Source organism: Erpetoichthys calabaricus, chromosome 4 (assembly GCF_900747795.2).
Source record: "Erpetoichthys calabaricus chromosome 4, fErpCal1.3, whole genome shotgun sequence".
NCBI classification, from domain to species: Eukaryota; Metazoa; Chordata; class Cladistia; order Polypteriformes; family Polypteridae; genus Erpetoichthys; species Erpetoichthys calabaricus.
The window spans coordinates 263,848,993-263,873,854 of NC_041397.2; the positions used below are offsets into that span (position 1 = coordinate 263,848,993).

Genomic DNA, 24,862 nt, shown 5'->3' on the forward strand with positions numbered 1-24,862 from the left:
AAATCCACTGCATCCACTAAACGGTGTCATCTCTAGACAGAGGAGCAGCTTCAACGACAGACTGCTGTCACTGTCCTGCTCCACTGACAGACTGAGAAAATCGTTCCTCCCCCAAACTATGCGATTCTTCAATTCCACCTGGGGGGGTAAACGTTAACATTATATAAAGTTATTGTCTGTTTTTTTTACCTGCATTATTATCAATATTTAATATTGTTTTTTTGTATCAGTAAGGTGCTGCTGGAGTATGTGAATTTCCCCTTGGGATTAATAAAGTATCTATCTATCCATCCATCCATCCATCCATCCATCCATCCATCCATCCATCTATCTATCATCCTGCCACACTCGAACACTGTCTTCATAGTTTTAGAAGTCCATGGCTGAAGAGAGTGTTTTTGAAAGTAATACTTTTTTCTGGTTAAAAACCCCAAGGTACTGTAGACGAATAGACAAATGTAGGTATTTTTAATTGAAAACATGTTAGTGTGGACAGGGCCTTCTGCATGACCTCAGATCTTTCCTAAAATTATGTGTATGATTATGTTTATGAATTTCGTACATGAGACACTTATTAAATAAAATATAGCAAGTATAGCTGCATAATTCCACTTATTTAGAGAATGAATGGAGTAATGGTTCCATACCTTTCTAAGGTGCCAAACTGGAAAGATAAGTAAATGTCCGCAAGTGTTGTACAGAGATACTTAATGTTTATGTTATCCCTTACCGTGGACAGAATGACAATGAGAAGCTCTGAGATCAACTAAATATTATCATTCTATCCACAGCCAAAAAATCGGAGAAGTATTCCATTAAGTTAACAGGCTGGATTTGGTGTTTTTCAAGATAGAGGAGTGGTCCACCCAGACAAAGGCAATCACCACTCTTTGTGGGTGCTTGTTTGTGTGTCAGCTGCTGTAAAGTCACTTGTGGGAACTTCTATATTGCTGGACAATGAAACCACTGCTGCAATTTTATGAATGCTAACGCCATTTTTGTATAATTATAATTTTCATAGCACTTGCTACCTAATATATTTACCAGTGCTTGTAGCTGCCAGCATATTGAGTAAATATCGCAGTCATAGCTTCAGTAAGAAAAGGGTTTTATCTAGATGTGTGCACATGACTCATTCACTATCTCCTTTTACACTGGGTCTCTCTCAAATTTATTTTAACCATTCAGAGTCACTGTAGTCATTAGAATTGTGTTTGGTAAAGATCAATAGATGTTCCTTAGCCATATTCTGATGAGTAGAATTTCTTGTGATCGAAGTATGGCTGATATCAAGTCTGCTTTCTTTTCCTGAAATTTTAATGGCAATTTTAATGGGACAAATATTACTGGACTTTTGCTGTACATAGCCTTGACTGGGAAAAGTGGGAACACATAGTTCTATAATGGAAGTGCTCATTTACCTACCACGATTAAAATGGATGACAGCACTGTATTAAATTTAAACATTTGCTCAGCTGTGAAAAGGCTAGAGCAAATCTATTGGTTTTAGTGTAGTTGGTTCTCTATGTTCTAATGTCTGAAAACACAATAAGAAATTAAAATACACCATATTGAGCAATGTCTGCAAAACTTTTTGCAGATGTTTACTCTGACTACTGTTTCCAAGTTGGCTGTCCCTGTTGCTATCAAGATTGAAGTGAAATCTTCTGATAATATCTGGAGTTATAGAATGTCAACCAAACTTGTACAAATTGACCACAAATTGATTTACATTTGACATGTATGTGGGAGAATAGGTTATCTCACAGTAGGTTTTATTTTGTAAGTTTAACTTTTACCTATTATCCTAAAAACCTAGCATACTGTTAGCAGAAGCCATCACAATAAAACACTCTGTTATTTATCGACTTGGTTCTAAATTTTTGCTTCACTTCTTTCTTGCAACCACCTTTTGTTTATAGAAGAAATTCTTTTTTTTAATATGTAAAAAATAAGATGGAAGAAATGTAACTCTTACTTTGTCAAATGTGGTCTTAAATCAGGTCATCATTCAGTGTTTTATGGAACTTCTCTCTTGTAGTCAAATGTCTCTTACTTAACCACTCTTGTCATAAAAGTATGCTTTTACTGCTTTGCAATATAAGCAATTTTTACCTCAAATATAAGCAATGCAATTAACCTAAGTAAACTTTCTGCATTATTCAGTGATTATTAATTTGAGCAAATCCTATCACAGTTGATAATGTGTTAAGGGGGCCAAATTTGATTGAGGTTTGTTTATTTGTTCATAAATTATACAGGATACAAGCATGTAAACACATGGGCAGGAAAACATTGCACTCAGCAAAGGATGTTTGAAAATTTATTAATTTAACAAAAACTGGAATTTTTAATGTTTACCTGTTAACGGTAACAATAATTATTATGATAAAAATGCCACATACATTTGAAAGAAATTACTAGAATGATTACAGAAGTAAAGTATTGATGCATTGGATGTGGCTGATATAGTGGAATCATATTAGCCTGAACAAGTGATGACTCTAGAAAGACATGATATAAGCATTTAAAACTATGGATAAAAGAATGTGGATTAAGGATAAAATTAATTTTGTTTCCATGCTTAATTGCAATTTTTCTTAAGTACACCTAATGTTTTTTTTTATTAATTATTTTCATGTATTAGCAATAGTGTATGGTTTGACATGGAATAAAAATTAGAAAGTGTAAAAGTTTAATACATTTAAATTACTAAAAATGTACAGTTCGGTGCTTGAACGTGTCCAGAGAAGGGGACATTTTATTGGCTTTGTTGACTTTCAGTGTGGAGTTTTTAAAGAATGATGTGATCATTGTGGACTACTTGATTCCCTCACAACTCCTCATCAGCACCTTTGTTTTGCAAATGTGTCAGTCAGCGCAAGCAGCCTGCTATCCCATCCCCCACTGAGGCAGCTGAAGTCACATGCAAAATTCTTACAGCTGAAATATCTTTATCTGGGAGTTAGGTGTCTGAATTGTGTAGGGTAAATAATGTAGCATTATTTGGAGTACATACATTTTGTGTGTGTTTGGTATCTACAATGTGTAAATGTAGGATGACAGGAAATGCGAGACAACACATAACTAAAACTGAAACTTTTTTCATGTTATAGTAATAATGACAAACTGTTGACGTAAAGTGTAAAATGTGTGGAGACTATAAAGTCCAAATATCAAATAAACACTTTCACAAAAGGTATAGCAAAACAAGTGTACTTTTATTCAAGAATATGACCAAAGAAAAAGAAATTATTCAAATTACACGTTGCTGTCAATGAATAAGCCCAAATATCAATTGATACAAAGTAGACACATCTATCTACTGTTGGTTGGTGCAGGTCCTCCCCACATTTTCTATTTTGAGCACTGAGCTTCTATATGATTATCTATACTAATAAAAGGCAAAGCCCTCACTGACTGACTGACTCATCACTAATTCTCCAACTTCCCGTGTAGGTGGAAGGCTGAAATTTGGCAGGCTCATTCCTTACAGCTTACTTACAAAAGTTAGGCAGGTTTCATTTCGAAATTCTACGCGTAATGGTCATAACTGGAACCTCTTTTTTGTCCATATACTGTAATGGAGTGCATCTCGATGGCTGTGGGAGGCGGATTTGTGTATCGTGTCATCACGCCACCCACGTAATCACATGAACTGACTGTGAACAAAGTACGTACAAAACAAGTAAGCGCCACAAAGAGCGCTGAAGAAAACATTCATTACACAATTCAAAAGGCAGCGAAACAATAAGCGAGCGAGTGACGCATACAAGCATATTCATAAGCGCAGCTACAACCGTAAGTTTAAATTAAGTTTATAGAAACGCTCCCGCTACCGTTTGCAATACCATATTCGCGACATACAAGTTTAATGAGAAGACACGAGGGCACCGTGTAAACCTAAAGTTTAAATTAAGTTTATAGACCTACAAAAGGTTGCCATTGATTTGAGGCAAGATTGCTTTTCTCCTGTACAACTATACGTTGCATTCTTAACAGTAAGCTTGCACGGCTTGGTCATATTACAACCGGAGTGCTGAACTGACAACGTGGTATACAAAGAGTGCGTCCTTTCTTCTGACGGCGTTGCGATGTTCCTGCACACGTGTTGAGATTCTTTTTGAAGTTTGTCCTATGTATACCGCTGAGCAAGAATTGCATGGGATACTATAAGCTGTGTTTCGTGTTTCTGCTGTCGATTTCTTGTTTTTGGCATTAAAGAGGACTGTGCGCAGATTGTTCGTGGGTTTGTGTGCTATTCTGACGCCCCACTTGGCCAGGATGCGCGCTGTACCTTCTGACACCTTGTGGTGATAAGGGAATGAGTGCCAGGTGGGCTGGGGGTTCTGATTTAAGTCGATTGTTTGCTGAGTTATGTGACGTCTCCTGTGTAAGCTCCGATTAATGAATGTTTTTGAGTATCCGTTTGAGGTGAAAAGGTGGAAGAGATAGCGTCTGTCATTAATTTTTGTTTCCTTAGTATTACAATGAGTGTGGACTCATCTGAATAGGGTTTTCACACAGCTCCGTTTATGAGATACCGGGTGGTTGCTGGTGAAGTGTAAAATCTTGTCTATGTAGCCTTCTTTGCGGTAAACAATCTGCGCACAGTCCTCTTTAATGGCAACGCCGTCAGAAGAAAGGACGCACTATCATTGATCTATGCACATACTAAATCGACAGCACACACATTCAACTGGGACAATGTAAAAGTAAAATTTAAGGCCAGTACTAAAAGTGCCAGAGAGTTGGCCGAGTCTTGGCTATCAAATGAAAACGCCATCAACAGACACTTGGACATAAATCCAGCATATGCTAACTTAAGAAGAACATGTACATAATAAATAAACTATACAAACCCCCCACCCCCCCCTTGATCATACTGACTTAGTCACCTCCCCCACCCCCCTGCTATATATTGCCTTTGATTCTTGTAAGTCTAAGCATTATCCTCTGATGAAGACCCCTGGTAGGGGTTGAAAGCTCAGGAATAAAAACTACTTTATGATACGTGATTCATTTTTTTCTCCCTTTGTGGATCTCCAGCTGCAAATATATATATATATATATATAGTGACAGTAGAGATGCACTGCTTATATTGGTCCACTATTGATATCAGCTGAAAAAGCAACATAATGCTACAACTGAATGATTATTAGAAATAAACTGATATTTACTGCTGATTATTCCATTTGTAGAAATATTTCCTCTGATTATTCAGCAACAAAACTTAGTTGGAATAATAATGTCTGTGGTGTGGGCTCACTTTAATGTTTGTGCAGGTGACATAAGCAATGCTATTTGCAAACTCTGCTCTGTGAAAATTTCATGAGCATGGAACAGTAGTAAAAATTGACAGTACAACAAATCTGATTGCTCATGTCAAGGCAATGCAAAATAACGGTACATGACAAGTTTCTGAAAAGCAAAACTGCTATCAAGAACACTCAAGTTGCAATGCTGGCCAAGGATAGTGGAACTCCACCAATAATGCAAGCATTTGATAGTGTGGTGGAAAAGGTTTCCTTCATTTTCAAGATGCCGTTCACGGAGACCAGATAAGAATGCAGAACATTTCTTTATTGCACATAGATATTCACAAATGTCTCCGTCCATGGAGTGAGCAATTAATTAAACATTCATTCTCTTTTATACTTTTCTATTACCATCACATTATCTAATACATCACGTCATATGACTCTTAATATGCAGAATTTTATCATTTTAACCAATCAGCTACAGTCACCTGTAATTTTGTATGCATGTCAATTCTTCCATTATTCTAAACATCACTCGTTAACAGGGGAGTCTTGCAGGTTTTCCAATTGATCTTATCACCGCTTCATAATTAGGAGTGTTTGGGCTTTCTCATTAGTTTTTCCTCGCTTTTTAATGGGTTAGTTAAAAAATGATGTTCATTACTTATTTATTTCATTTTAAATTTAGTAATTACGTTGGTGGCTTCTCTAAGTTAAGGCAAAGTCTCATGCGTCTAAGCTTAAAACAACATTTAGTTAACCCTTTAGTTACATTCAGTTCTTATCCTTATGTTCAATAATACATTGTCATAACTTCATATAAGTATGTACAGTGGAACCTCGAGATATGATCACCTCTGTATACGAGAAATTCAAAATACGAGGAAAGTATGAGTGAAAAATTCAGATCTAAATACGAGCATTGGCTTGCGTAATGAGCCACGAGCCAGGCTGTGGGTATAGCTCGCGGCTTAGCGAGGGGGCGTGGTAGCAGTAACGAGCCGCAGGGCGATCTGCGGTGTCTGTGTTTCTCACCTAAGTGCACAGGTGGGAAACTGCCCACATCCATGATTGTTCCTGTGGCTGATGGGCTGCAGCTGCCATGTCCTCCCCGCATATATAGAGAAGCGCGAGCCGGTTAAGGGGGAGAAGAAGTAAAAGAAAAGTGAGGAGAGAGAACGGAGGTTGCAGGAGGAGGAGGAGGCAGGAAGCAGCAGGAATCGGCAGCAGTAGGAAGTCGGTGCGGGAGAGCGAGCGAGTGCAGGCTCGCGTGTAGCTGAACAGTGAGCTGAACAGGCGAGCCAAACAGCTGAAGCAGGATGGTGTAGAGAAGGTCAGCTGCATTAAGAGTGTCTCGCCTGTTGCAGAGCCCGCATGGGAGAAGCAGGTGAGACACTAACAGAGAAGAAGCACCGGGGATTGTCATCTGTTTTTTAAAGACTGCTTCCTGTTGACGTTTTAACCTCGTGTTAAAGGATTGTTATTCTTGTGTATTTTTAACCTCCACTTCACAACTGTTTTAAGGATTATTTATTTAAAGATTTATTGAATGCTCTACTGCACTTTGGACACCTGTTTTGATTCTTTTAATAATCAGTTATATTATTTACCAGTGTTATTTATTAAAGGTAGACTACAGTATATATAATTTATCAGTGTTATTTGTTAGGAAAATTGATTTTTATGTTAATATATTTGGGGGTGCGGAACGGATTAACTGAATTTCCATTATTTTCAATGGGGAAGTTTGTTCTAGATACGAGAAATTCGCTATACAAGCTCAGTGCTGGAACGAATTAAACTCGTATCTAGAGGTTCCACTGTACTTGTATTAAATTGTAAAAATGATCATGTATTGATTAAAAATAGTAATTAAATTTTCTTCTGCTATTATAGGATTTTTTTTCAGATATTGGAAAAGCTCAAAGTATTACTCAAAAACTAATGGATTTGCACTTGATAATCACAAGAAATATTTCTAATACTGATTGAGAAATGTGATATTTCTGGCAATGAAGACTGTGTGCTTTCTGAAATTGTGTAAACAGAATCTTTGTTATTTTTGTGGAGAATTTTGTTATATGAAACTGAACATGTTTTGTTTTGTATGTTGTTTCCTTTCAGAAATTGTGCAACCAAAAGTGGACATTCATATTAGACACAGGTTGTAGTTCAAGTGCAGCTTTTCTGTTTGACATGATCAATGAGATCGTTCAAGAAAACAGTCCAGTATCACAGAGGGCAAGCGTGTCCACAAAGGAAGCTGTTGGCTACAGAGCCTATAATTCCTAGACACTTCTTTATTGGGGAACAAATCTAAGTTGTAATCCTGCAGTGGTACAGTTAGTGAGAAAGTACTTGTCAGCACCTTGTACCAGCATTGATTGTGAAAGACTATTTAGTTCTGCATCTCTTGTAACAGATGAAAAATGATATATGCTGAGCTGTTAGAAGGCTCAGATGCTCTTGTTTGTCAACAGCAATTTGTACTACACAGGGTAGTCCGTGTCCAAAGCAGTTGCTGTACAAGGCTACCCTAAATACAAATATGTTAAATTTAATGGTTATGGCAGTTTTGTTGTTAATTTTAAAGAGAATAGTTATTAGAAACATGTAATTGAGAACAATTAAGTTATAGAATATATACCTTAGATTGTATATTTTGTTAAAGTTGCCTACGGTGAATTAAAGTGACTAAACAGCGATTTAAGGTGAGAGCAGTTATAGAGCTCGGAGACTGTTTTTGTTTATCTGCATGCCATTTTCATATCAGAAAATAAATGCCCTCCGATTTTTCGTACTTTGTGAATGTCATTTATTACACTTTCACAAATGTATTTAACCAATGTCAGCAGAACCACCAAACAATTGTTATCAGATGGAGGATTTTTTTTCCAAATAACTGGCTATTGGTATCGGTCAGAAATTTTCATATCGGTGCATCACTAAGTGAAAGGATTATTTATGTATATTTTGTTGTACATCAGTGTTTTGTTTACTTAATTTTGAATGCAATGCAATTTTTTTCCAGTTATTAATAATTTAAACTCCTCTTCTATGTTCTGTAAATTGTGACTTACAACTATTGATTTTGAAGTATGCTGCCCTATATTTCTTTGCGAGTAAAAACAGAATTTGGTACATGTAGGAGAATGGGATAACTCTGTATATATTATTTAACTAAAAAGCTTAATTTCACATTTAATCTTTGAAAATGTCAAAACATATATAAGTATTGGATCATATACTGTTTATATAAGTAAAATATTATAAAAAGTTAATAACTGGGTAATGTTTGTTAAAAATTACCAAAATAACAAAAAAAGGGTCTTCTTGGTCCCAATTTTTAATTAAGATACGTATTTTTTTTTTTCCTTTTTCCTGCAGCTGCTTCTTCTGGACGTGTAGTAAAAGTTCTGGCTGGTCCATTGATCAGAGTGGAGGGAAAAAATGTTAGCATAAGTTGTGATGTTAATGACTACACTGGCCCCAAAGAGCAAGATTTTGAGTGGTCTGTTCGTCATAATGAAGAATTTGTAAACTTGGTGGGTACATATGATCTAAGTTTTACAGCGAACAAGTACAAGGACAGAGTGGATAGTGGAGAGATTGCCATCAAGCGAACTAGTGACAACTCTGTAATCTTGGAGATTATTAATGTGAAAATAACAGACAGTGGTGAATACAAGTGTTTCACCCCCAGCACAGATGTAACTTCAAGTGGAAACTATGAAGCATCTGTAATACTAAAGGGTGAGTCATATATATTTTTTAATAGTCAAGCAAAGTTTGTTATACACGTAAACTCACAGCTTGTTTCTGATAGGTGTTATTTATATTGTTTTATATTGTTTAATGAAAGTTATGTGTCTTGCTCAAGTGCAAACTAAACCAAAAGTTGAAGAAGAGCAGCTACTTTAGCGGTAATAGTTTTTTGGTCATCAGCAACAAACTTCCTGAAAAGGAAAATACAGTATATAAGAAAGAAAAATCATAAGTAAGACTGAGAAAAGGGCAGCACGGTGGTGCAGTGGGTAGCGCTGCTGCCTCGCAGTTGGGAGACCTGGGTTCGCTTCCCGGGTCCTCCCTGCATGGAGTTTGCATGTTCTCCCCGTGTCTGCGTGGGTTTCCTCCGGGCGCTCCGGTTTCCTCCCACAGTCCAAAGACATGCTGGTTAGGTGGATTGGCGATTCTAAATTGGCCCTAGTGTGTGCTTGGTGTGTTTGTGTGTGTCCTGCGGTGGGTTGGCACCCTGCCCGGGATTGGTTCCTGCCTTGTGCCCTGTGTTGGCTGGGATTGGCTCCAGCAGACCCCCGTGACCCTGTGTTCGGATTCAGCGGGTTGGAAAATGGATGGATGGATGAAGAAAGAAAAATCATAAGTAAGACTGAGAAAAGGGCAGCACGGTGGTGCAGTGGGTAGCGCTGCTGCCTCGCAGTTGGGAGACCTGGGTTCGCTTCCCGGGTCCTCCCTGCATGGAGTTTGCATGTTCTCCCGTGTCTGCGTGGGTTTCCTCCGGGCGCTCCGGTCTCCTTCCACAGTCCAAAGACATGCTGGTTAGGTGGATTGGCGATTCTAAAATGGCCCTAGTGTGTGCTTGGTATGTTTGTGTGTGTCCTGCGGTGGGTTGGCACCCTGCCTAGGATTGGTTCCTGCCTTGTGCCCTGTGTTGGCTGGGATTGGCTCCAGCAGACCCCCTTGACCCTGTGTTCGGATTCAGAGGGTTGGAAAATGGATGGATGAAGACTGAGAAAAGTTATTTTCAAATAAGTTACAGTAGTACTAGGGTGTTGTACCGTGTTAGCCATTATGAATGTAGAGAAAAGCCAAGCAAAATGACACCTTTTATTGGCTAACTAAAAAGATTACAATATGCAAGCTTTCGAGGCATCTCAGACCCCTTCTTCATCTTGCCTGAAGAAGGGGCCTGAGTTGCCTCGAAAGCTTGCATATTGTAATCTTTTTAGTTAGCCAATAAAAGGTGTCATTTTGCTTGGCTTTTCTCTACAAATAAGTTATAATAATTTGATACTAACTATAATAACAATTTACAGGTTTTGTTATTGTTAGTCTTAAAGCATAATGCTATAATAGCTTTGCTTGGTATGTACTAATACATGCTACAACTAGTATGTTCTCTCTGCTGACCTTGTTACTTATGAAGTGTTACTTTAGTAAAAGACTACCACTACTGGCCAACAGCAAGGCTCTCAAAGAGGTAAAACACACTGTTGGTTATTTTCTATGCCACTACTTAGTTTGCCCCATCTCTTTTACTATGCCATTCTGAGACAAGAAAAGAAAGAGGTGCCCACAAGAAAGTTAAAAAAGATACAAAAGTAAGTCTTTAACAGTAAATTATTTTAGGCCCTTGCAATACATCTGGAACTGGAATCAGGATATCCACCACCTCTTTCTTCCAGGTATTTGTGGGGAAATTACAGTAGTTATTCTCTATCATGAATTTATTCAAACCTAAGGTGAAAATAAATAAAAGTCAGAGTACTGGTTAAATAAACATTTGAGGGTTGTTAAAAACTGTTAACAGTTAACTTTTGACATTTCATCTGTCACATGTCTTACAGCCACAAGATAACAGACTATTCTTTTCACAAGTTACTTTCTGGAATGATACTCATCATTCTCATGATATATGAAATTAAGTAAAATGTTGAAATTCTGGTCTTTTAAAATATTGGACTTACATTATTGTAAAAGATAATCTGGATGTCAATGTTAATGCCTACTTTTTAAGTAAAAGTAACGGTGTAGAGGTATGAAATAAGAACAAATAAAAAGTAGAACAAACTCTTTGCAGTGATACATAAATTTTTCCTACTAATAAATAAATGCAGTAAATATCCCTGTGTTTTTAAATTTTCTTTTGCATGCTTTGTAATACATATTTTGATGGTGCTCTTGCAGAATGGTACTGTTTTAAACATTCATTAATTAACATGTAATTAATTAACATGGTTTTTAGTGTTATTAAAAGCCTCAAGTCAATGGATTATGCAGGATTCTTCAGACTTCTAGTAGACTATTTTAAACACCTTGTCTCATCGTATTTTTAAATTCATAGACTTAATACATTTTTTGAGTGATATTGTAGGAAAGGGATCAGCTTATATTTTCAGGTTTTAGCCCCATTAACTTCATTCCTCATTTAGTTATTTTCAGTGTATGGGTAAGATAAAAAAGGTTTATAAAGAGGTATGTCATTTGATAAATTATGCATATATAATATTGAATCAATATAATAAGATGTCAGATAGCCACCCTCTCCCCACTCATTTAGTCAGAGAATGTATTAGGAATTCTGTGGTGGGTTGGCGCCCTTCCCGGGATTGGTTTCTGTCTTGCTCCCTGTGCTGGCTGGGATAGACTCCAGCAGACCCCCGTGACCCTGTGTTAGGATATAGCGGGTTGGAGAATGGATGGATGGATTTGTTAGGAATTTAAAAATAAGCAGTCACTTGACAAGACTAAGATGTATTAACACTAGAATTAACAAAGCCTACAAAAAAACTCATGTCTTGCAAATGTATCGATAAGCACAAGCAGAAAGCAGCCTGCTATAACATCCCCCCCCCCACCGCCGCAGAAAGGGCAAAAAGTTTTCCCACCTCAAGCCTTGATTATCTGGGAGTGAAGTGCTGGAGTTTTAGAGGGTATGTCGTTATTTGGAACACATGCATTTCATGTGTGTTCCGTGTCTACGACAATCTACGTAAACACGTTGTTAAAACAGAAACATTTTTTCATGTTTTAGTAATAAATGACAAAATGTAGACATGATCTGTATAATGTGTGAAGGCTAAAGTCCAAATATCAAATAGACACTTTCACAAAAGGTACAAGGACAATACGACAGCTTCTGTGGTGCAGCGGTAAGAATTGCTGACTTGTAATCAAGAGGTCATGAGTTCGATACTGACTGCATCGCAAATTTACTGTTTTGAGTAGTGAGCTGCTCCATTTGATTTGTGTCTGTACCAGCTGGTATAAATTTATAGTACTTGTATAGTCAGCGTTTTTTTTAAATTTTTCACTTTTATTCTCTCAGTCACGATCACAAAACAACACCCACCGCATACCCAGACCCCCAGATCTGAAGCTGCTAGTTTTTATTTGAAACTGAGAATAACTGTAGATGAGAGTGGTGTTTAGAAACAATTGAACTGGAAATTCTCTGATCTGGAGGGATCAAAGCTGACACACAAATGCTGGTGAATCTGCCTTCTTGGCATCTCATTGTCACTTCAATTTTTTTATTCAGTTTTATTGAGTGTTCCTGCTCATGCTGAATTAGTTTGCACCTTATGGTCCATGATGTCAAAGACACTGGCAAAAAAACAGAGACATAGGTATCTTTATATATAATACGCTACCGTGGCTGTTCATTTGTCTGTCCAGGATTTTAAATCAACTGTAACTTGCAAATCGTTTGACCTATTGACGTGAAATTTGGTACATATATTCTACGTGACGTCTACTATCTGCTTTCGGGGTGATGATTGACCTCCAAGGTTATTTCTCTTTTTATTTTTATTTTATTTTATTGTACAGTCAACTCTCGGCAGCAGCCAATAGGGTGGCCGTGCAGGGTATGCATACAGGCGCCGTTCTCATCCCTACCACCTTCCCTGTCACTTCCCATACCTGTTCATATCTTAAATCATTCTTGAGACAGATTGAAGACTTAAGTGCCAGCTTAAGTGAAAAATTAAAGAAAACGTACCAAGTAATTGCAACACAAACACTGACTTAATCAGTTTTAACGCGAAAAGATGCCGACGAAAGAAGAGAAGAAGCAGGCTACTAGGGTGGAGAAAAGAAGAGCTGCTCAGGAAGCAGCAAGCGCATTAACCTCTGAGCAAAGAATCCTAAACGTACAGAGAAAGAGTATGAAAACTTTGAATGCTCAAGTCAAGTGTATTCACTGCACGTTATTGTGCAGTGCGCTGTTACTGGTATATGATATTTGGAACAATTCATTTTATGACCTGTATAGTACATTTCGGAAAACATTGTGCCACTGATGCAACATTATTCATATTGTTCATATTCATTTGCATACCTTCTTGCGGTTGTAATAAGTCACCGCAATTTTTTTTTTTTTTGTTGTTGTTTTTCTAATTTTGGCCAATCTCGACATTTTGGTGTATGGTGGTGTTTCTTTTGTACTCCAGGACATGCAGAGGAAAGAATAGTAAAGAGAGGTCAATTCAGTGCTATATACAATCATCAAATTTAAATGTTAACAGATCCCACACACCCTAGGACCGTCCTTCCTACATTTAAGACATGTGTACCTGTTGCAATATACACACTTCTTTCGATGCTGTGGTTCCTATTACATTGAAGGGGCACCTGACACTGTCTGAGTTTGCTTTCCTGGGGGAAGCGACGGTCTTGGAACAGAAGCTTGTCAATGTTGCATCCTCTTTTTCTTTTTCCATCCCCTTTTCTTGTAAGAAGTGACGACAAAGTTCCTCTGCAAAGTGAGAAAGAACACTCTTCTTTTCTCAGTGGACCTGTGCATGCCTTGTACAGTACATGTGTATTCGTCACCGCCAGGTCAAGCATGTTGTAGCACACAGCAATCGGCCACCTGCATGTTCCTGCTCGCACTGAATAAGCTCACACCTTCTGGTCCATGATGTCAATGCAGCACTGGGAAAAAAAGAGAGAGACAAATATATGTGACATTTTGAAGAAATCATTTTATGACCTGAATAGTACCAATCAGAAAACATCATCGCACTAATACAATGTTATTTAAAAATGAACTGTGTCAGATCAGGTATAAATTTATGGTACTTGTAAAAGTTAGCTTTTTTTTTTCAGTTTTATTCTCTCAGTCATGTTCATGCCTCCATGCCCGATCTGACCTTAACTAAGAGTGGCAGCATAAATTTACAGCCTAACTAACCACCTAACTAACTAAATTTACCCTAACTAACAGCGTCAGCATACTGTAAATGTATCTTGATTACAAGTCAGCAGTTCTTTGATATTTGGAGTTCAGCCTTCACACATTATATAATTCATGTCTACATTTTGTCATTTATTACTAAAACATGAAAACATTTCTGTTTTAAGGATGTGTTTACATAGATTGTTGTAGACACGGAACACACATGAAATGCATCTGTTCCAAATATCGATATACCCTCTAAAAATCCAGCACTTCACTCCCAGATAATCATGGCTTGAGGTGGGAAAACATTTTGCCCTTTCTGCGGCGGTGGGGATGATGTTATAGCAGGCAGCTTGCTGCTTATGTTGATCGACACATTTATAAGGCACAAGATGCTGACAGAGAGGTGTGAAGGGATTTACGGTGGCTCGGAATTACTAGTTTTTTCGTAGGCTTTGGTAATTCTAGTGTTAAGCAGTGTTGATGCAATAATAAGATCAAAAGGTATAGTACTTAAGTATGTTTTATATTATTCTATTTTGTATTCTTTTAATGTATTATTTTAAGAGCTTTTATGCAATATTATAATCACATGCTATAGTGATATATGGAAATATTGATATGTTTTTACTTTTTCTTTGGTTTTTCATTGTCCCTTGATAATTTATTTTAGTGCTTAGATCATGTGCAGTCAAAACATGAAGGTTCATTTATCATTCCTTTTCTTTGTTTCTAGTAATTCCAGATAGCCTGAAAGTATCAGGTTCAAAATCAAGATCCGAAACAGGAAGCATAACAGAAGGTGATGCATTTGAGATGCGTTGCTCGGTCTCAACAGATGCAACGTCCGGCACTTACCTTTCAATCAGCTGGGAAGTAAATTCGGGTTCTTCTATTGAGAATATTATCACACTGACAGCTGATTCTTCCATTAGCCCTGAAAAGAAATACAGTGAGCGTTACAAGGGAGGCAACATTCGTCTTGACTTTTTAGGCAATGGGATGTACAGTTTGCTTTTCTCTCGTATTTTACCCTCTGATAATGGCACCTACTCATGCATTGCTAAAGAATGGGTAAAGGAAGCTAATGGCACGTGGACAAAAATCAATGAGAAAACAACACAGCTGGTAACAGTAGCAGTAACACCAATAGGTAGGTAGCTAATTGTTTTTTGCTGTTTTTCATGCTGCTTATTGCCAATGTTGAAATGTAAACATGTATTTCTGTATACCTATGCTGCCTAAGCAGTTTTTCTATATGTGTAATAGCAATTTTGTTTTTGTATGCCCTGTAGGTTTACTTTAATACAGGTATATTGTAAAATGTTTCAGGAAATTCTTAATCATTACTCTTTTCACAAATGATGTGCAAAAGAAATGTGCAACAATTGTCTGGCTTTAAAATAAATGTGCAGAGATAACCAGTTACAGTGCATCCGGAAAGTATTCACAGCGCATTACTTTTTCCACATTTTGTTATGTTACAGCCTTATTCCAAAACGGATTAAATTAATTTTTTTCCTCAGAATTCTACACACAACACCCCATAATGACAACGTGAAAAAAGTTTACTTGAGATTTTTGCAAATTTATTAAAAATAAAAAAATTGAGAAAGCACATATACTGTACATAAGTATTCACAGCCTTTGCCATGAAGCTCAAAATTGAGCTCAGGTGCATCCTGTTTCCCCTGATCATCCTTGAGATGTTTCTGCAGCTTAATTGGAGTCCGCCTGTGGTAAATTCAGTTGATTGGACATGATTTGGAAAGGCACACACCTGTCTATATAAGGTCCCACAGTTGACAGTTCATGTCAGAGCACAAACCAAGCATGAAGTCAGAGGAATTGTCTGTAGACCTCCGAGACAGGATTGTCTCGAGGCACAAATCTGGGGAAGGTTACAGAAAAATTTCTGCTGCTTTGAAGGTCCCAATGAGCACAGTGACCTCTATCATCTGTAAGTGGAAGAAGTTCGAAACCACCAGGACTCTTCCTAGAGCTGGCAGCCATCTAAACTGAGCAATCGGGGGAGAAAGGCCTTAGTCAGGGAGGTGATTAAGAACCCAATGGTCACTCTGTCAGAGCTCCAGAGGTCCTCTGTGGAGAGAGGAGAACCTTCCAGAAGGACAACCATCTCTGCAGCAATCCACCAATCAGGCCTGTATGGTAGAGTGGCCAGATGGAAGCCACTCCTTAGTAAAAGGCACATGGCAGCCCGCCTGGAGTTTGCCAAAAGGCACCTGAAGGACTCTCAGACCATGAGAAAGAAAATTCTCTGGTCTGATGAGACAAAGATTGAACTCTTTGGTTTGAATGCCAGGCATCACGTTTGGAGGAAACCAGGCACCACTCATCAACAGGCCAATACCATGCCTACAGTGAAGCATGGTGGTGGCAGCATCATGCTGTGGGGATGTTTTTCAGCGGCAGGGACTGGGAGACTAGTCAGGATAAAGGGAAAGATGACTGCAGTAATGTACAGACACATCCTGGATGAAAACCTGCTCCAGAGCGCTCTTGACCTCAAACTGGGGCGACGGTTCATCTTTCAGCAGGACAACGACCCTAAGCACACAGCCAAGATATCAAAGGAGTGGCTTCAGGACAACTCTGTGAATGTCCTTGAGTGGCCCAGCCAGAGCCCAGACTTGAATCCGATTGAACATCTCTGGAGAGATCTTAAACTGGCTGTGCACCGACGCTTCCCATCCAACCTGATAGAGCTTGAGAGGTGCTGCAAAGAGGAATGGGCGAAACTGGCCAAGGATAGGTGTGCCAAGCTTGTGGCATCATATTCAAAAAGACTTGAGGCTGTAATTGCTGCCAAAGGTGCATCGACAAAGTATTGAGCAAAGGTTGTGAATACTTATGTACATGTGATTTCTCAGTTTTTTTATTTTTAATAAATTTGCAAAAACCTCAAGTAAACTTTTTTCACGTTGTCATTATGGGGTGTTGTGTGTAGAATTCTGAGGAAAAAAATGAATTTAATCCATTTTGGAATAAGGCTGTAACATAACAAAATGTGGAAAGAGTGATGCGCTGTGAATACTTTCCGGATGCACTGTATTTCTTTACTTATTTTTGGGTTAATACTGTATATATTTAGAGAGTTTCAAGATTGCACTAAGGGCTCGCACCACCATTAAGGCAAATTAGGCATTCGCCTAGGGCACAGATCATAAGTTACCCAGCCGCACGGGTTAACTACTGAACAGTCGGTTGGCACACTAATAAGCTTGGCCTAGGATGCAAAATAACCGGCACTGAATGTACTCTTAAAATTATTATACTATATTAGTAATATTTTAATGTTTTTAATAAGATGTAATGAAATGGAATGGACTGGGCATAATTACTGGACTCAAGCAATCTGGATTCCAGGTACTTAAAGGGGATAGGGACAACGATTGTGGCCTAAACCAATTGTTAAATATTTTCCTGCCGCAACGGTGGAAAATAACCTACATTATTCCTGTTCTGAAGAAGGCAAGCACCTCTTCACCTAACGACTACAGACCAGTGGTACACCTCATATCATTTAGACCTTCGAGAGGTTGGTCCTGGACTATATACTGTAGGTCCTCTTTTAAACACTTTGACCCACTGAAGTCTGCCTGTTGGATGAAGGTTATAATGGAAGATGCAATTATCTGTCCGCTCCACATGGCTGATTCCCATCTGGAACATGCTTGCAGCACTGGGAGGATTATGTTTTTGATTTCTGTAGTGCCTTACATACCAAGCATTAATCCATGTTAAGGGTTAATGGATGAGATTATGGTGTGAGGCTCAAGGACTGTTTCTCTGATGTGAAGGTGAGTAACACTAGTCCACCACAAGGAACAGTGCTGTCTCCTTTTCTTTTCATCTTGAACACCTCGGACTATAAATCTAATACCACGTTATGTCACTTTCAGAATTTCTCAGATGAGTCTGCACATAGAGGTTTATTGATGAGATGGATAAGACAGAAAATTGTAGTCAGCTGAAGAACTTTGTTTTCTGGTGCAAAGAGAAGAGAAACGGGTAATTGATGTTCACTGCACCGAAGAGGTTCTACACTTAGTCACTGTTCAAGGTGTTATTGTGGAAGTGGTGCATAGGGAAGTGTACCACTGGTGGATGTGGAAGTGATCGTGTCATATTTTAAAACATTAACCTCCCACTGAAATAACTTGTAAAATGTTTAAGCATGTTTAAAAAACAATAGTGAACTGCTAGTAGCAACTGAATAATAAAAAACGCCCATGAGTAAAGGTTTTTTTATTGTTTTATTTGGTTTAATTTTAAATCTGCCAGTCAGCACAATGTAATGCTGATCATGTTAATAAACAATATTGCTGATTTATGTAGTTTATAACTACAGTTTACAATGACTAACAAACAATAATAAATACGGTTATAATTTTGGACTAGAGCCTTTTCTTTTTACATTTTTCTAATTTAGTTTCAGGATGTCAAGTATTTCTAATATAAATGTAGCTTTGACCTTCCACATTTTTTTGGATTTAGTAGTTGGTTTTGGATGCCAACATAGATCACAAAGCTTGAAAGACTTCTTGACTGCTAGCGTTCAAATGTTGCAATATGAAATGTAAACCGGGAAGGACTAATAGATTCAGTTTTTGAAAATGAGAATGTGTTTGTTTTTAATGTTGAACAAATAAAATAATAATGATTTTTTTATTTTATTTTATTTTAGCGAATTCTTTAACAGTTTCATTGGATGAAGATAACATTGATCTCAGCACATCAGATACCCTTGCATTAACCTGCCATATTGGAGGACTGAAAAAAGATTTGGGTGTGGAGGTAACCTGGTTTATCAGTCCTGTTCTGAATACTGACATGGAAAAAACTCCTGTGGTAGCTCATGTAACTCTTGATGGTTTGGTAAATGGATCAGACAGTGTATCCCTTGGCCGTATAACCCAAAATTCATTCCAGCTGGTGGTGCGTGACCTGGATAAAACTGACTCTGGATACTATTTTTGTAAAGTAACAGTGTGGGTGCAGCAATTCATTGGAAGTTGGTATAAAGCAGTTGAAAGTATTTCTGCGCCTGTCATTGTAAATATAACTTCGTTAGGTAAGTAAATTTACTTTCTACATTTAAAGCAAAAACAAGTCTAATATTTTTGAATATATTGTTAAGAGTTGTCCCAAAATAAATGCTATACACACAAAAATCTTATAGAAAATATGTAAAATTCATGCATAGAGCAACACAGTCAAAAGTAGTCCACATCTATTGATTTTTAAAATGAGAACCTCAACACTGAGAATTTTTTTTGTAATCTTGTAAAATCTTATGAACTCTCTCATATAATGTTTACTGCTGCATTCAGCAGTTTGGTGCAAGTTCTGCATAAATTAAATGTTTAAAGAATGCAGATTAGCACCCAACATTTTCTCTTTTCTCTTTAACTTAAACAATGAAATTATAGTGACTAAATATTGCATTTCCTCTGAAAGACTAGCAAAATACAAAACATATTTCCAATACAAAATGCATTTTCAAGCATTATAAATGATATTATTCCATAGAAACTGGAGAGTGCGTTCAGAGACATATTTTGCCATAAATTGCACACACTAACACTGCTGAAGTTAAATTTGCAAATTTTTTGTGTATTTTTATATAACTGGAAAAGTTTTGACTTTACCCTGTTATCATATTTTTCACTAAATGAAGTGGATAATTAAAAATCCAACTAAAATAAAGCAAAACTGTAAATATTAAAGGTTTCAGAAAAATGAATTGTGATTACAGTGTTCAAATCAAACAAAATTTTAAAGACAGACTATGGGTAGCCTACTAGATACACTGCAGACACATCATTATTTGGGGAAGACACCTCAAGCCTCTTTTTCATAGATCTTCAGTATTAAAGATGAAAAGTGTTAGGCTTTGTAAACGTTACTATCTAGTTATTCTAGTGTAAAAAAAGGGGCTTTTGACAATAATCTATCTATCTATCTAATCATACTGAGCTGTATCTCATGCTGTTTTGAAGACACTGTATGCATTAGCAAAAAAGTAAAACCGGTCTTTCTGAGCAATCTAGTTGTTGCATTTGCAATAGAGGTTTTGCAAAGTTTAGGTGTGCCTAATTTGTTCATAATCGGAAAAAACAATTAATTGAAGTATAATAACTGAACGAAATTAAAGGGGAAAGTATATCCATCAGTTTTATTTAATTAAATGAAAGTTAAAATGTGCCATTTGTTTCAGACTGAGAAATTCAGTGCAGCTGCCAGCTCTTGCTATTTTTTGATAGCTAGTTAGTAAAATTAAAGTTCAGTTCTTCTCATCAATAGCATATGCTGTTAGGTCTTTTTTGTTTTGTTAACTTGTTTAGCAAAATTATCTCACTTCAGTTTTCTGCTGCTATTATTCCATGCAATGTCAGAAGACAAGTAGATGGATATACAAAGTATGTTGAACTTCTGCAGTTATAGCTGCACATCTTAAAAATGTCATCCTTCTGTATGTATTAAGATGTCATTGAACATTCAATGTGATTTTGTTTAAGTTTATTTCTAAACATCTATAACAGTGGGGGATATTGGCACTATTTGTGTTAATTTCAAAGTCATTATTCTGGAAATATAAAGTTCTTGTTCCTTTTTCATAATGCTGCAAAAGAAAAAAAAATAACATACATTTTACTGTTTATGTTCCAGGGATTCGGTAAAGAGCCATTCACAAATGTGCAACCCTAGTTAGAGCGGGTGTTGTAGACTTTACTGACTATGAAACGTCATAGTTTGTCCTTTTTCATGCTCCTTTAAGCATTGGACATGGTGAATACAAAACCTAAAGCCTCAGGGGAAGGCATTTTTGAGGCTTTAGGTTTCCTGTTTACCATGTTTGTGATTCTGGAAGTAACTGTTTAACAATATTCTAGTAAAAAAGCATGCATTTTGCACATTTTAAGCATATGACTGTATAATGAACACATCGATTATGCAAAACAAATAATTTGAATTTTTTTCCATAGACATATTTTGCATTGTTTGCCATTATACAGCATTGTTTACTATTATTGTACTCCGTCATAAACGTCTCTCTCTGCATTCTACATAACAACATGTGATTAAAACTTTTCTCAGCCATCACTACAAAGTACATGGTGCAAGTAGCATACCAAAACAAATTTTTGAGTGGAATATTCCTTTAAGCATTTTACAACATGCTTAGAGCATTTTCATATGATTTTATATCAAATATTATTAAGTAAATATTAACTCTAATCAGAAAAGAATATTAAAATAACCATCCTGATAATAAAAGAGTAGAGCTTAAAATTTGACTTAAGATTGAAGGTAATCCTACAAAAATTCAGCAATTCTCACAAATACAAATTTTTAATATGTGAATTTCTCACACACATACACAGTATTCGTCAATCAGTCTCCCCTACTTGTTGCAAGAATATTTAATATCTTTTTTTAAACATTTTTAATATAAATATTATTATTTGTTAATAGGGAAGCAATTTATTTTTTCATTGCTTACATTTCGTTCAGCTTGCATACATAGGATGTCACCTACTTGTTGCAGTTGCTCTTGACTGGAAGATGTAGCTGCAGTATTCGGCAATTGCTATTCAGTATAATTGCACAAATGCGGTACAGTTGAAGATATAGTAAATAGCTAAACTGAAGATTAAAACCAGGCTGAAGTATACAATGGATTCAGAAAGTATTCAAAATGTACAAAATCCTGTTTTTGCTTAGTCTTCCTGAGGTATTAAGTGTTTTCCTGATGATGGAAAAAAATTAATTTAAATGATTTTTGCACAAAGCTGTAACATAGAAAAATGTGAAAAAGTGAAGAGGTCTGAATACTTACTGAATCCATGGTATTCTTACGCTAAAATTAGTTAAAAAAATTCAAGAAACTGACTTGGATTGTTTAATGAATTTGTATTCAGTTTAGCCCCTTTTTATTTGATGAACTGAACTCTTATCAATTTGAGGCTGCATCGTGACACTTATAAGACTCTTGTACTTGGCATTTCTTTAAAATGTTTATGGTGAACTGACAGTTTTTAAAACTGAATTTAAAAAGCATAATCAGTGACACACACAAAACAGATGATGAACAATGCTCAAGAAATCGGATAACTTTTCAAGAAAATTTGCGTAGATATAACCGTGGCTATGAAAAGATTCTGGACAGAGTACCAGCACCTTACCGGGTTAACTCATGCACATGACCATTTCCATACTGAGATCATTTAACCATGCCTGCAAGGCTTTGAGATAGTGGTAAACTGGAGCACCCAGACGAAAACCACAGTGACATGGGGAGAACATGTAAACTGCACATAGACAATCAGCTACTAACTTTGGACCTAGTACACTGGATCTGTACAGCGGCAGTGCTAATCAGTACACACTACTCTGACACCTAAGCTAAGAATGAATTAAGTACACATTGTAGGGTATTTTAACAACATACCTCAAATTTTTTTAAATCAACCACAATTATTTATGTTAACTGCTCAACTGTCTTAAAGCTGCAGAATGTTATTCTCTGACAGGAAAAACAGTCAAGTATGGTTAGGAAAAATGTATTATTCCCAAGGATAATTTATTTTACTTTCTCTAGGATATTTTTGTATTGCTCTACTGAAGCAATTTTGACTTGGCAAGTCTAGCTTTTTGGCTAAATATGAGTGGAAATCTCTTCATGCAAAATTAAAGAATGATTAGAAGTTCAAATAGCAGCAAAAACAAATTATTTAAATAACTTATAACGCTACATACATAAAATTTTATAAGCTACTGTAAATATCAGAATAGGTTGTGACAAAACAAAATGCCTGAAATATTAATGTCAGAATATTTTTTAAACTGTTAGTTTTTGACCCCACATTCATTTCCATCACAGAGTTTACAATCTCCTCTTTCTTTAAATTTAAGAGGGTGGATTTTCCACTCAAATTTCAAAATTAATTTTAATCCCTGACAAAGATTCTTGTCATAAGAACAGCTATCTCAACATTTCTAATAAAGACATAGCACTGAACTAAAAAGTCATGTGGATTTAAATGCTGAGAATGGGGCATCCCATATTCTGTAAAACTAGGAAGATTATATTACAATTATGTAAATGTTAGGCATAATAGAACAGCTTTATCTATAATGGGAATTTCTTACAAGACCTACTTGTTCTGATTGCATTTTACACACTGGATAAAGAGAGAGAGAAAGGAAGGTTGGGAGCATGCGCTTATTACAGTGCGTTACCGTACCCACCACGCGAAGAACCACCTGGATTGGGATCCGACTGAAGCCGTGCAACAGGTGACACATCAGCACCACACTGAACAGTGTGAGGTTTTTTTTTTTATACAGTAGCTAGAGTGCCAATCCCTCCACCAACCCCAAAATTTCTGGATGCAGTTTGCATAAATTGTTCTATTAAGTAAATGGGATCATAACTAAGTAAAGTTTTATATGTGTGTGAAGAAGAATAATGAAATCAATGTAAACACCAACTCAGATCAAACTTAAAGACGTAAGAGCAGAAATTACAGTATATGTTGTGATGGAACTGGGGCACCAGTGAGCCCAAACTCCAAAAATGATGACATAATACCGTCCCAGGTTCAAATCACAGGGTGTTTATTCAACATAGTACCTCCAAAAGTAACAAAGTACTAAGCACAGATGTTCTCTCCTCCACAATTACTCTCTCCTCTCGCTACTGCACTGCCCTCCTCAATTAGAGTGTTGCCTTCCTTCCTTCCAGCTCTGACTTGCCTGGATAAGGGAGTGCAGTCCCTTTTATTGCAGACCCAAGAGTACTTACGGTTCCAGGGCTCTTGCCCTTTGGAAGTACTTCCGGGTCATATGGAAGTCCAACATAACAGGAAGCACATCTCCCTCCACCGTCTTCTTGTGGCACCAATAGACCCAGGCAGGGCTGTTCTGCCAGACTACATCTCCCAGCATGCCCTACTGGGCACTGATATTCGGGGCCACTGGCATGTAGTGTCCTGGGAAATAGAGAGTCACCAGTGACATCTTCTTCCAGTTGGCTGTCCGTCCATCCAATCTGGCCATCTCTTCAGGGTCTGGAACCTTTCTGTCCCCTGGCCAGGATGCTTATCTGCCTGCTAGGGGCCTCCCGTCCGGGTAAGGAACCATCCCCTCTTCTGGTCGTGATGCCCGTCCAACCTATGTGACATTTACCATGTTCATACGTCCTAGTACAGTTGGGTATTGGGTATAGGTGGGAAATTGTATCATGATGTTTCAGGACATTTCTGTGATGATGATATTGATGACAATATAAATGCTACATGCTATGTGAATTACCAAACAAATCACAACACTATAAAAATGTTTTTTGCTTAGTTCACCTATATATTCTCATCCTCTCAAAATACAGTACATAAAATAGTGTAATGAGTACTTACAAATGCAGTCATTATTGTTAGTTTAAAGATACAACTTTAAGGGAGAGTGCAGTTGTGTGACATCAGTTAAGTTAAGCTCACTCTTGATCAGTGTAGCATTGCACAATGCACCTACACTTAATTTGTGCAAGTTTTGTTGAAACTTGTATGTGTGTCACAATAGACAACACTGAGTAATTCCTCTGCTTATCCCATTGAAAATATCAGTTTCTGGTAGAAGCCAAAATATATTTTT

General features: G+C 37.1%; 1 protein-coding gene across 1 annotated transcript in view; it reads left to right on the top strand.

Annotated features, from left to right (window-relative positions):
- The window catches only part of LOC114650840 (prostaglandin F2 receptor negative regulator-like), a 133,262-nt gene that overhangs the window by 43,816 nt on the left and 64,584 nt on the right, over nt 1–24,862 (top strand). Inside the window, exons 2-4 of the mRNA XM_028800728.2 lie at nt 8,650–9,015; nt 14,922–15,338; nt 18,894–19,280. Of these exons, the coding sequence (XP_028656561.2) occupies nt 8,650–9,015; nt 14,922–15,338; nt 18,894–19,280 (1,170 nt within the window). The remainder of the gene's footprint in view (nt 1–8,649; nt 9,016–14,921; nt 15,339–18,893; nt 19,281–24,862) is intronic.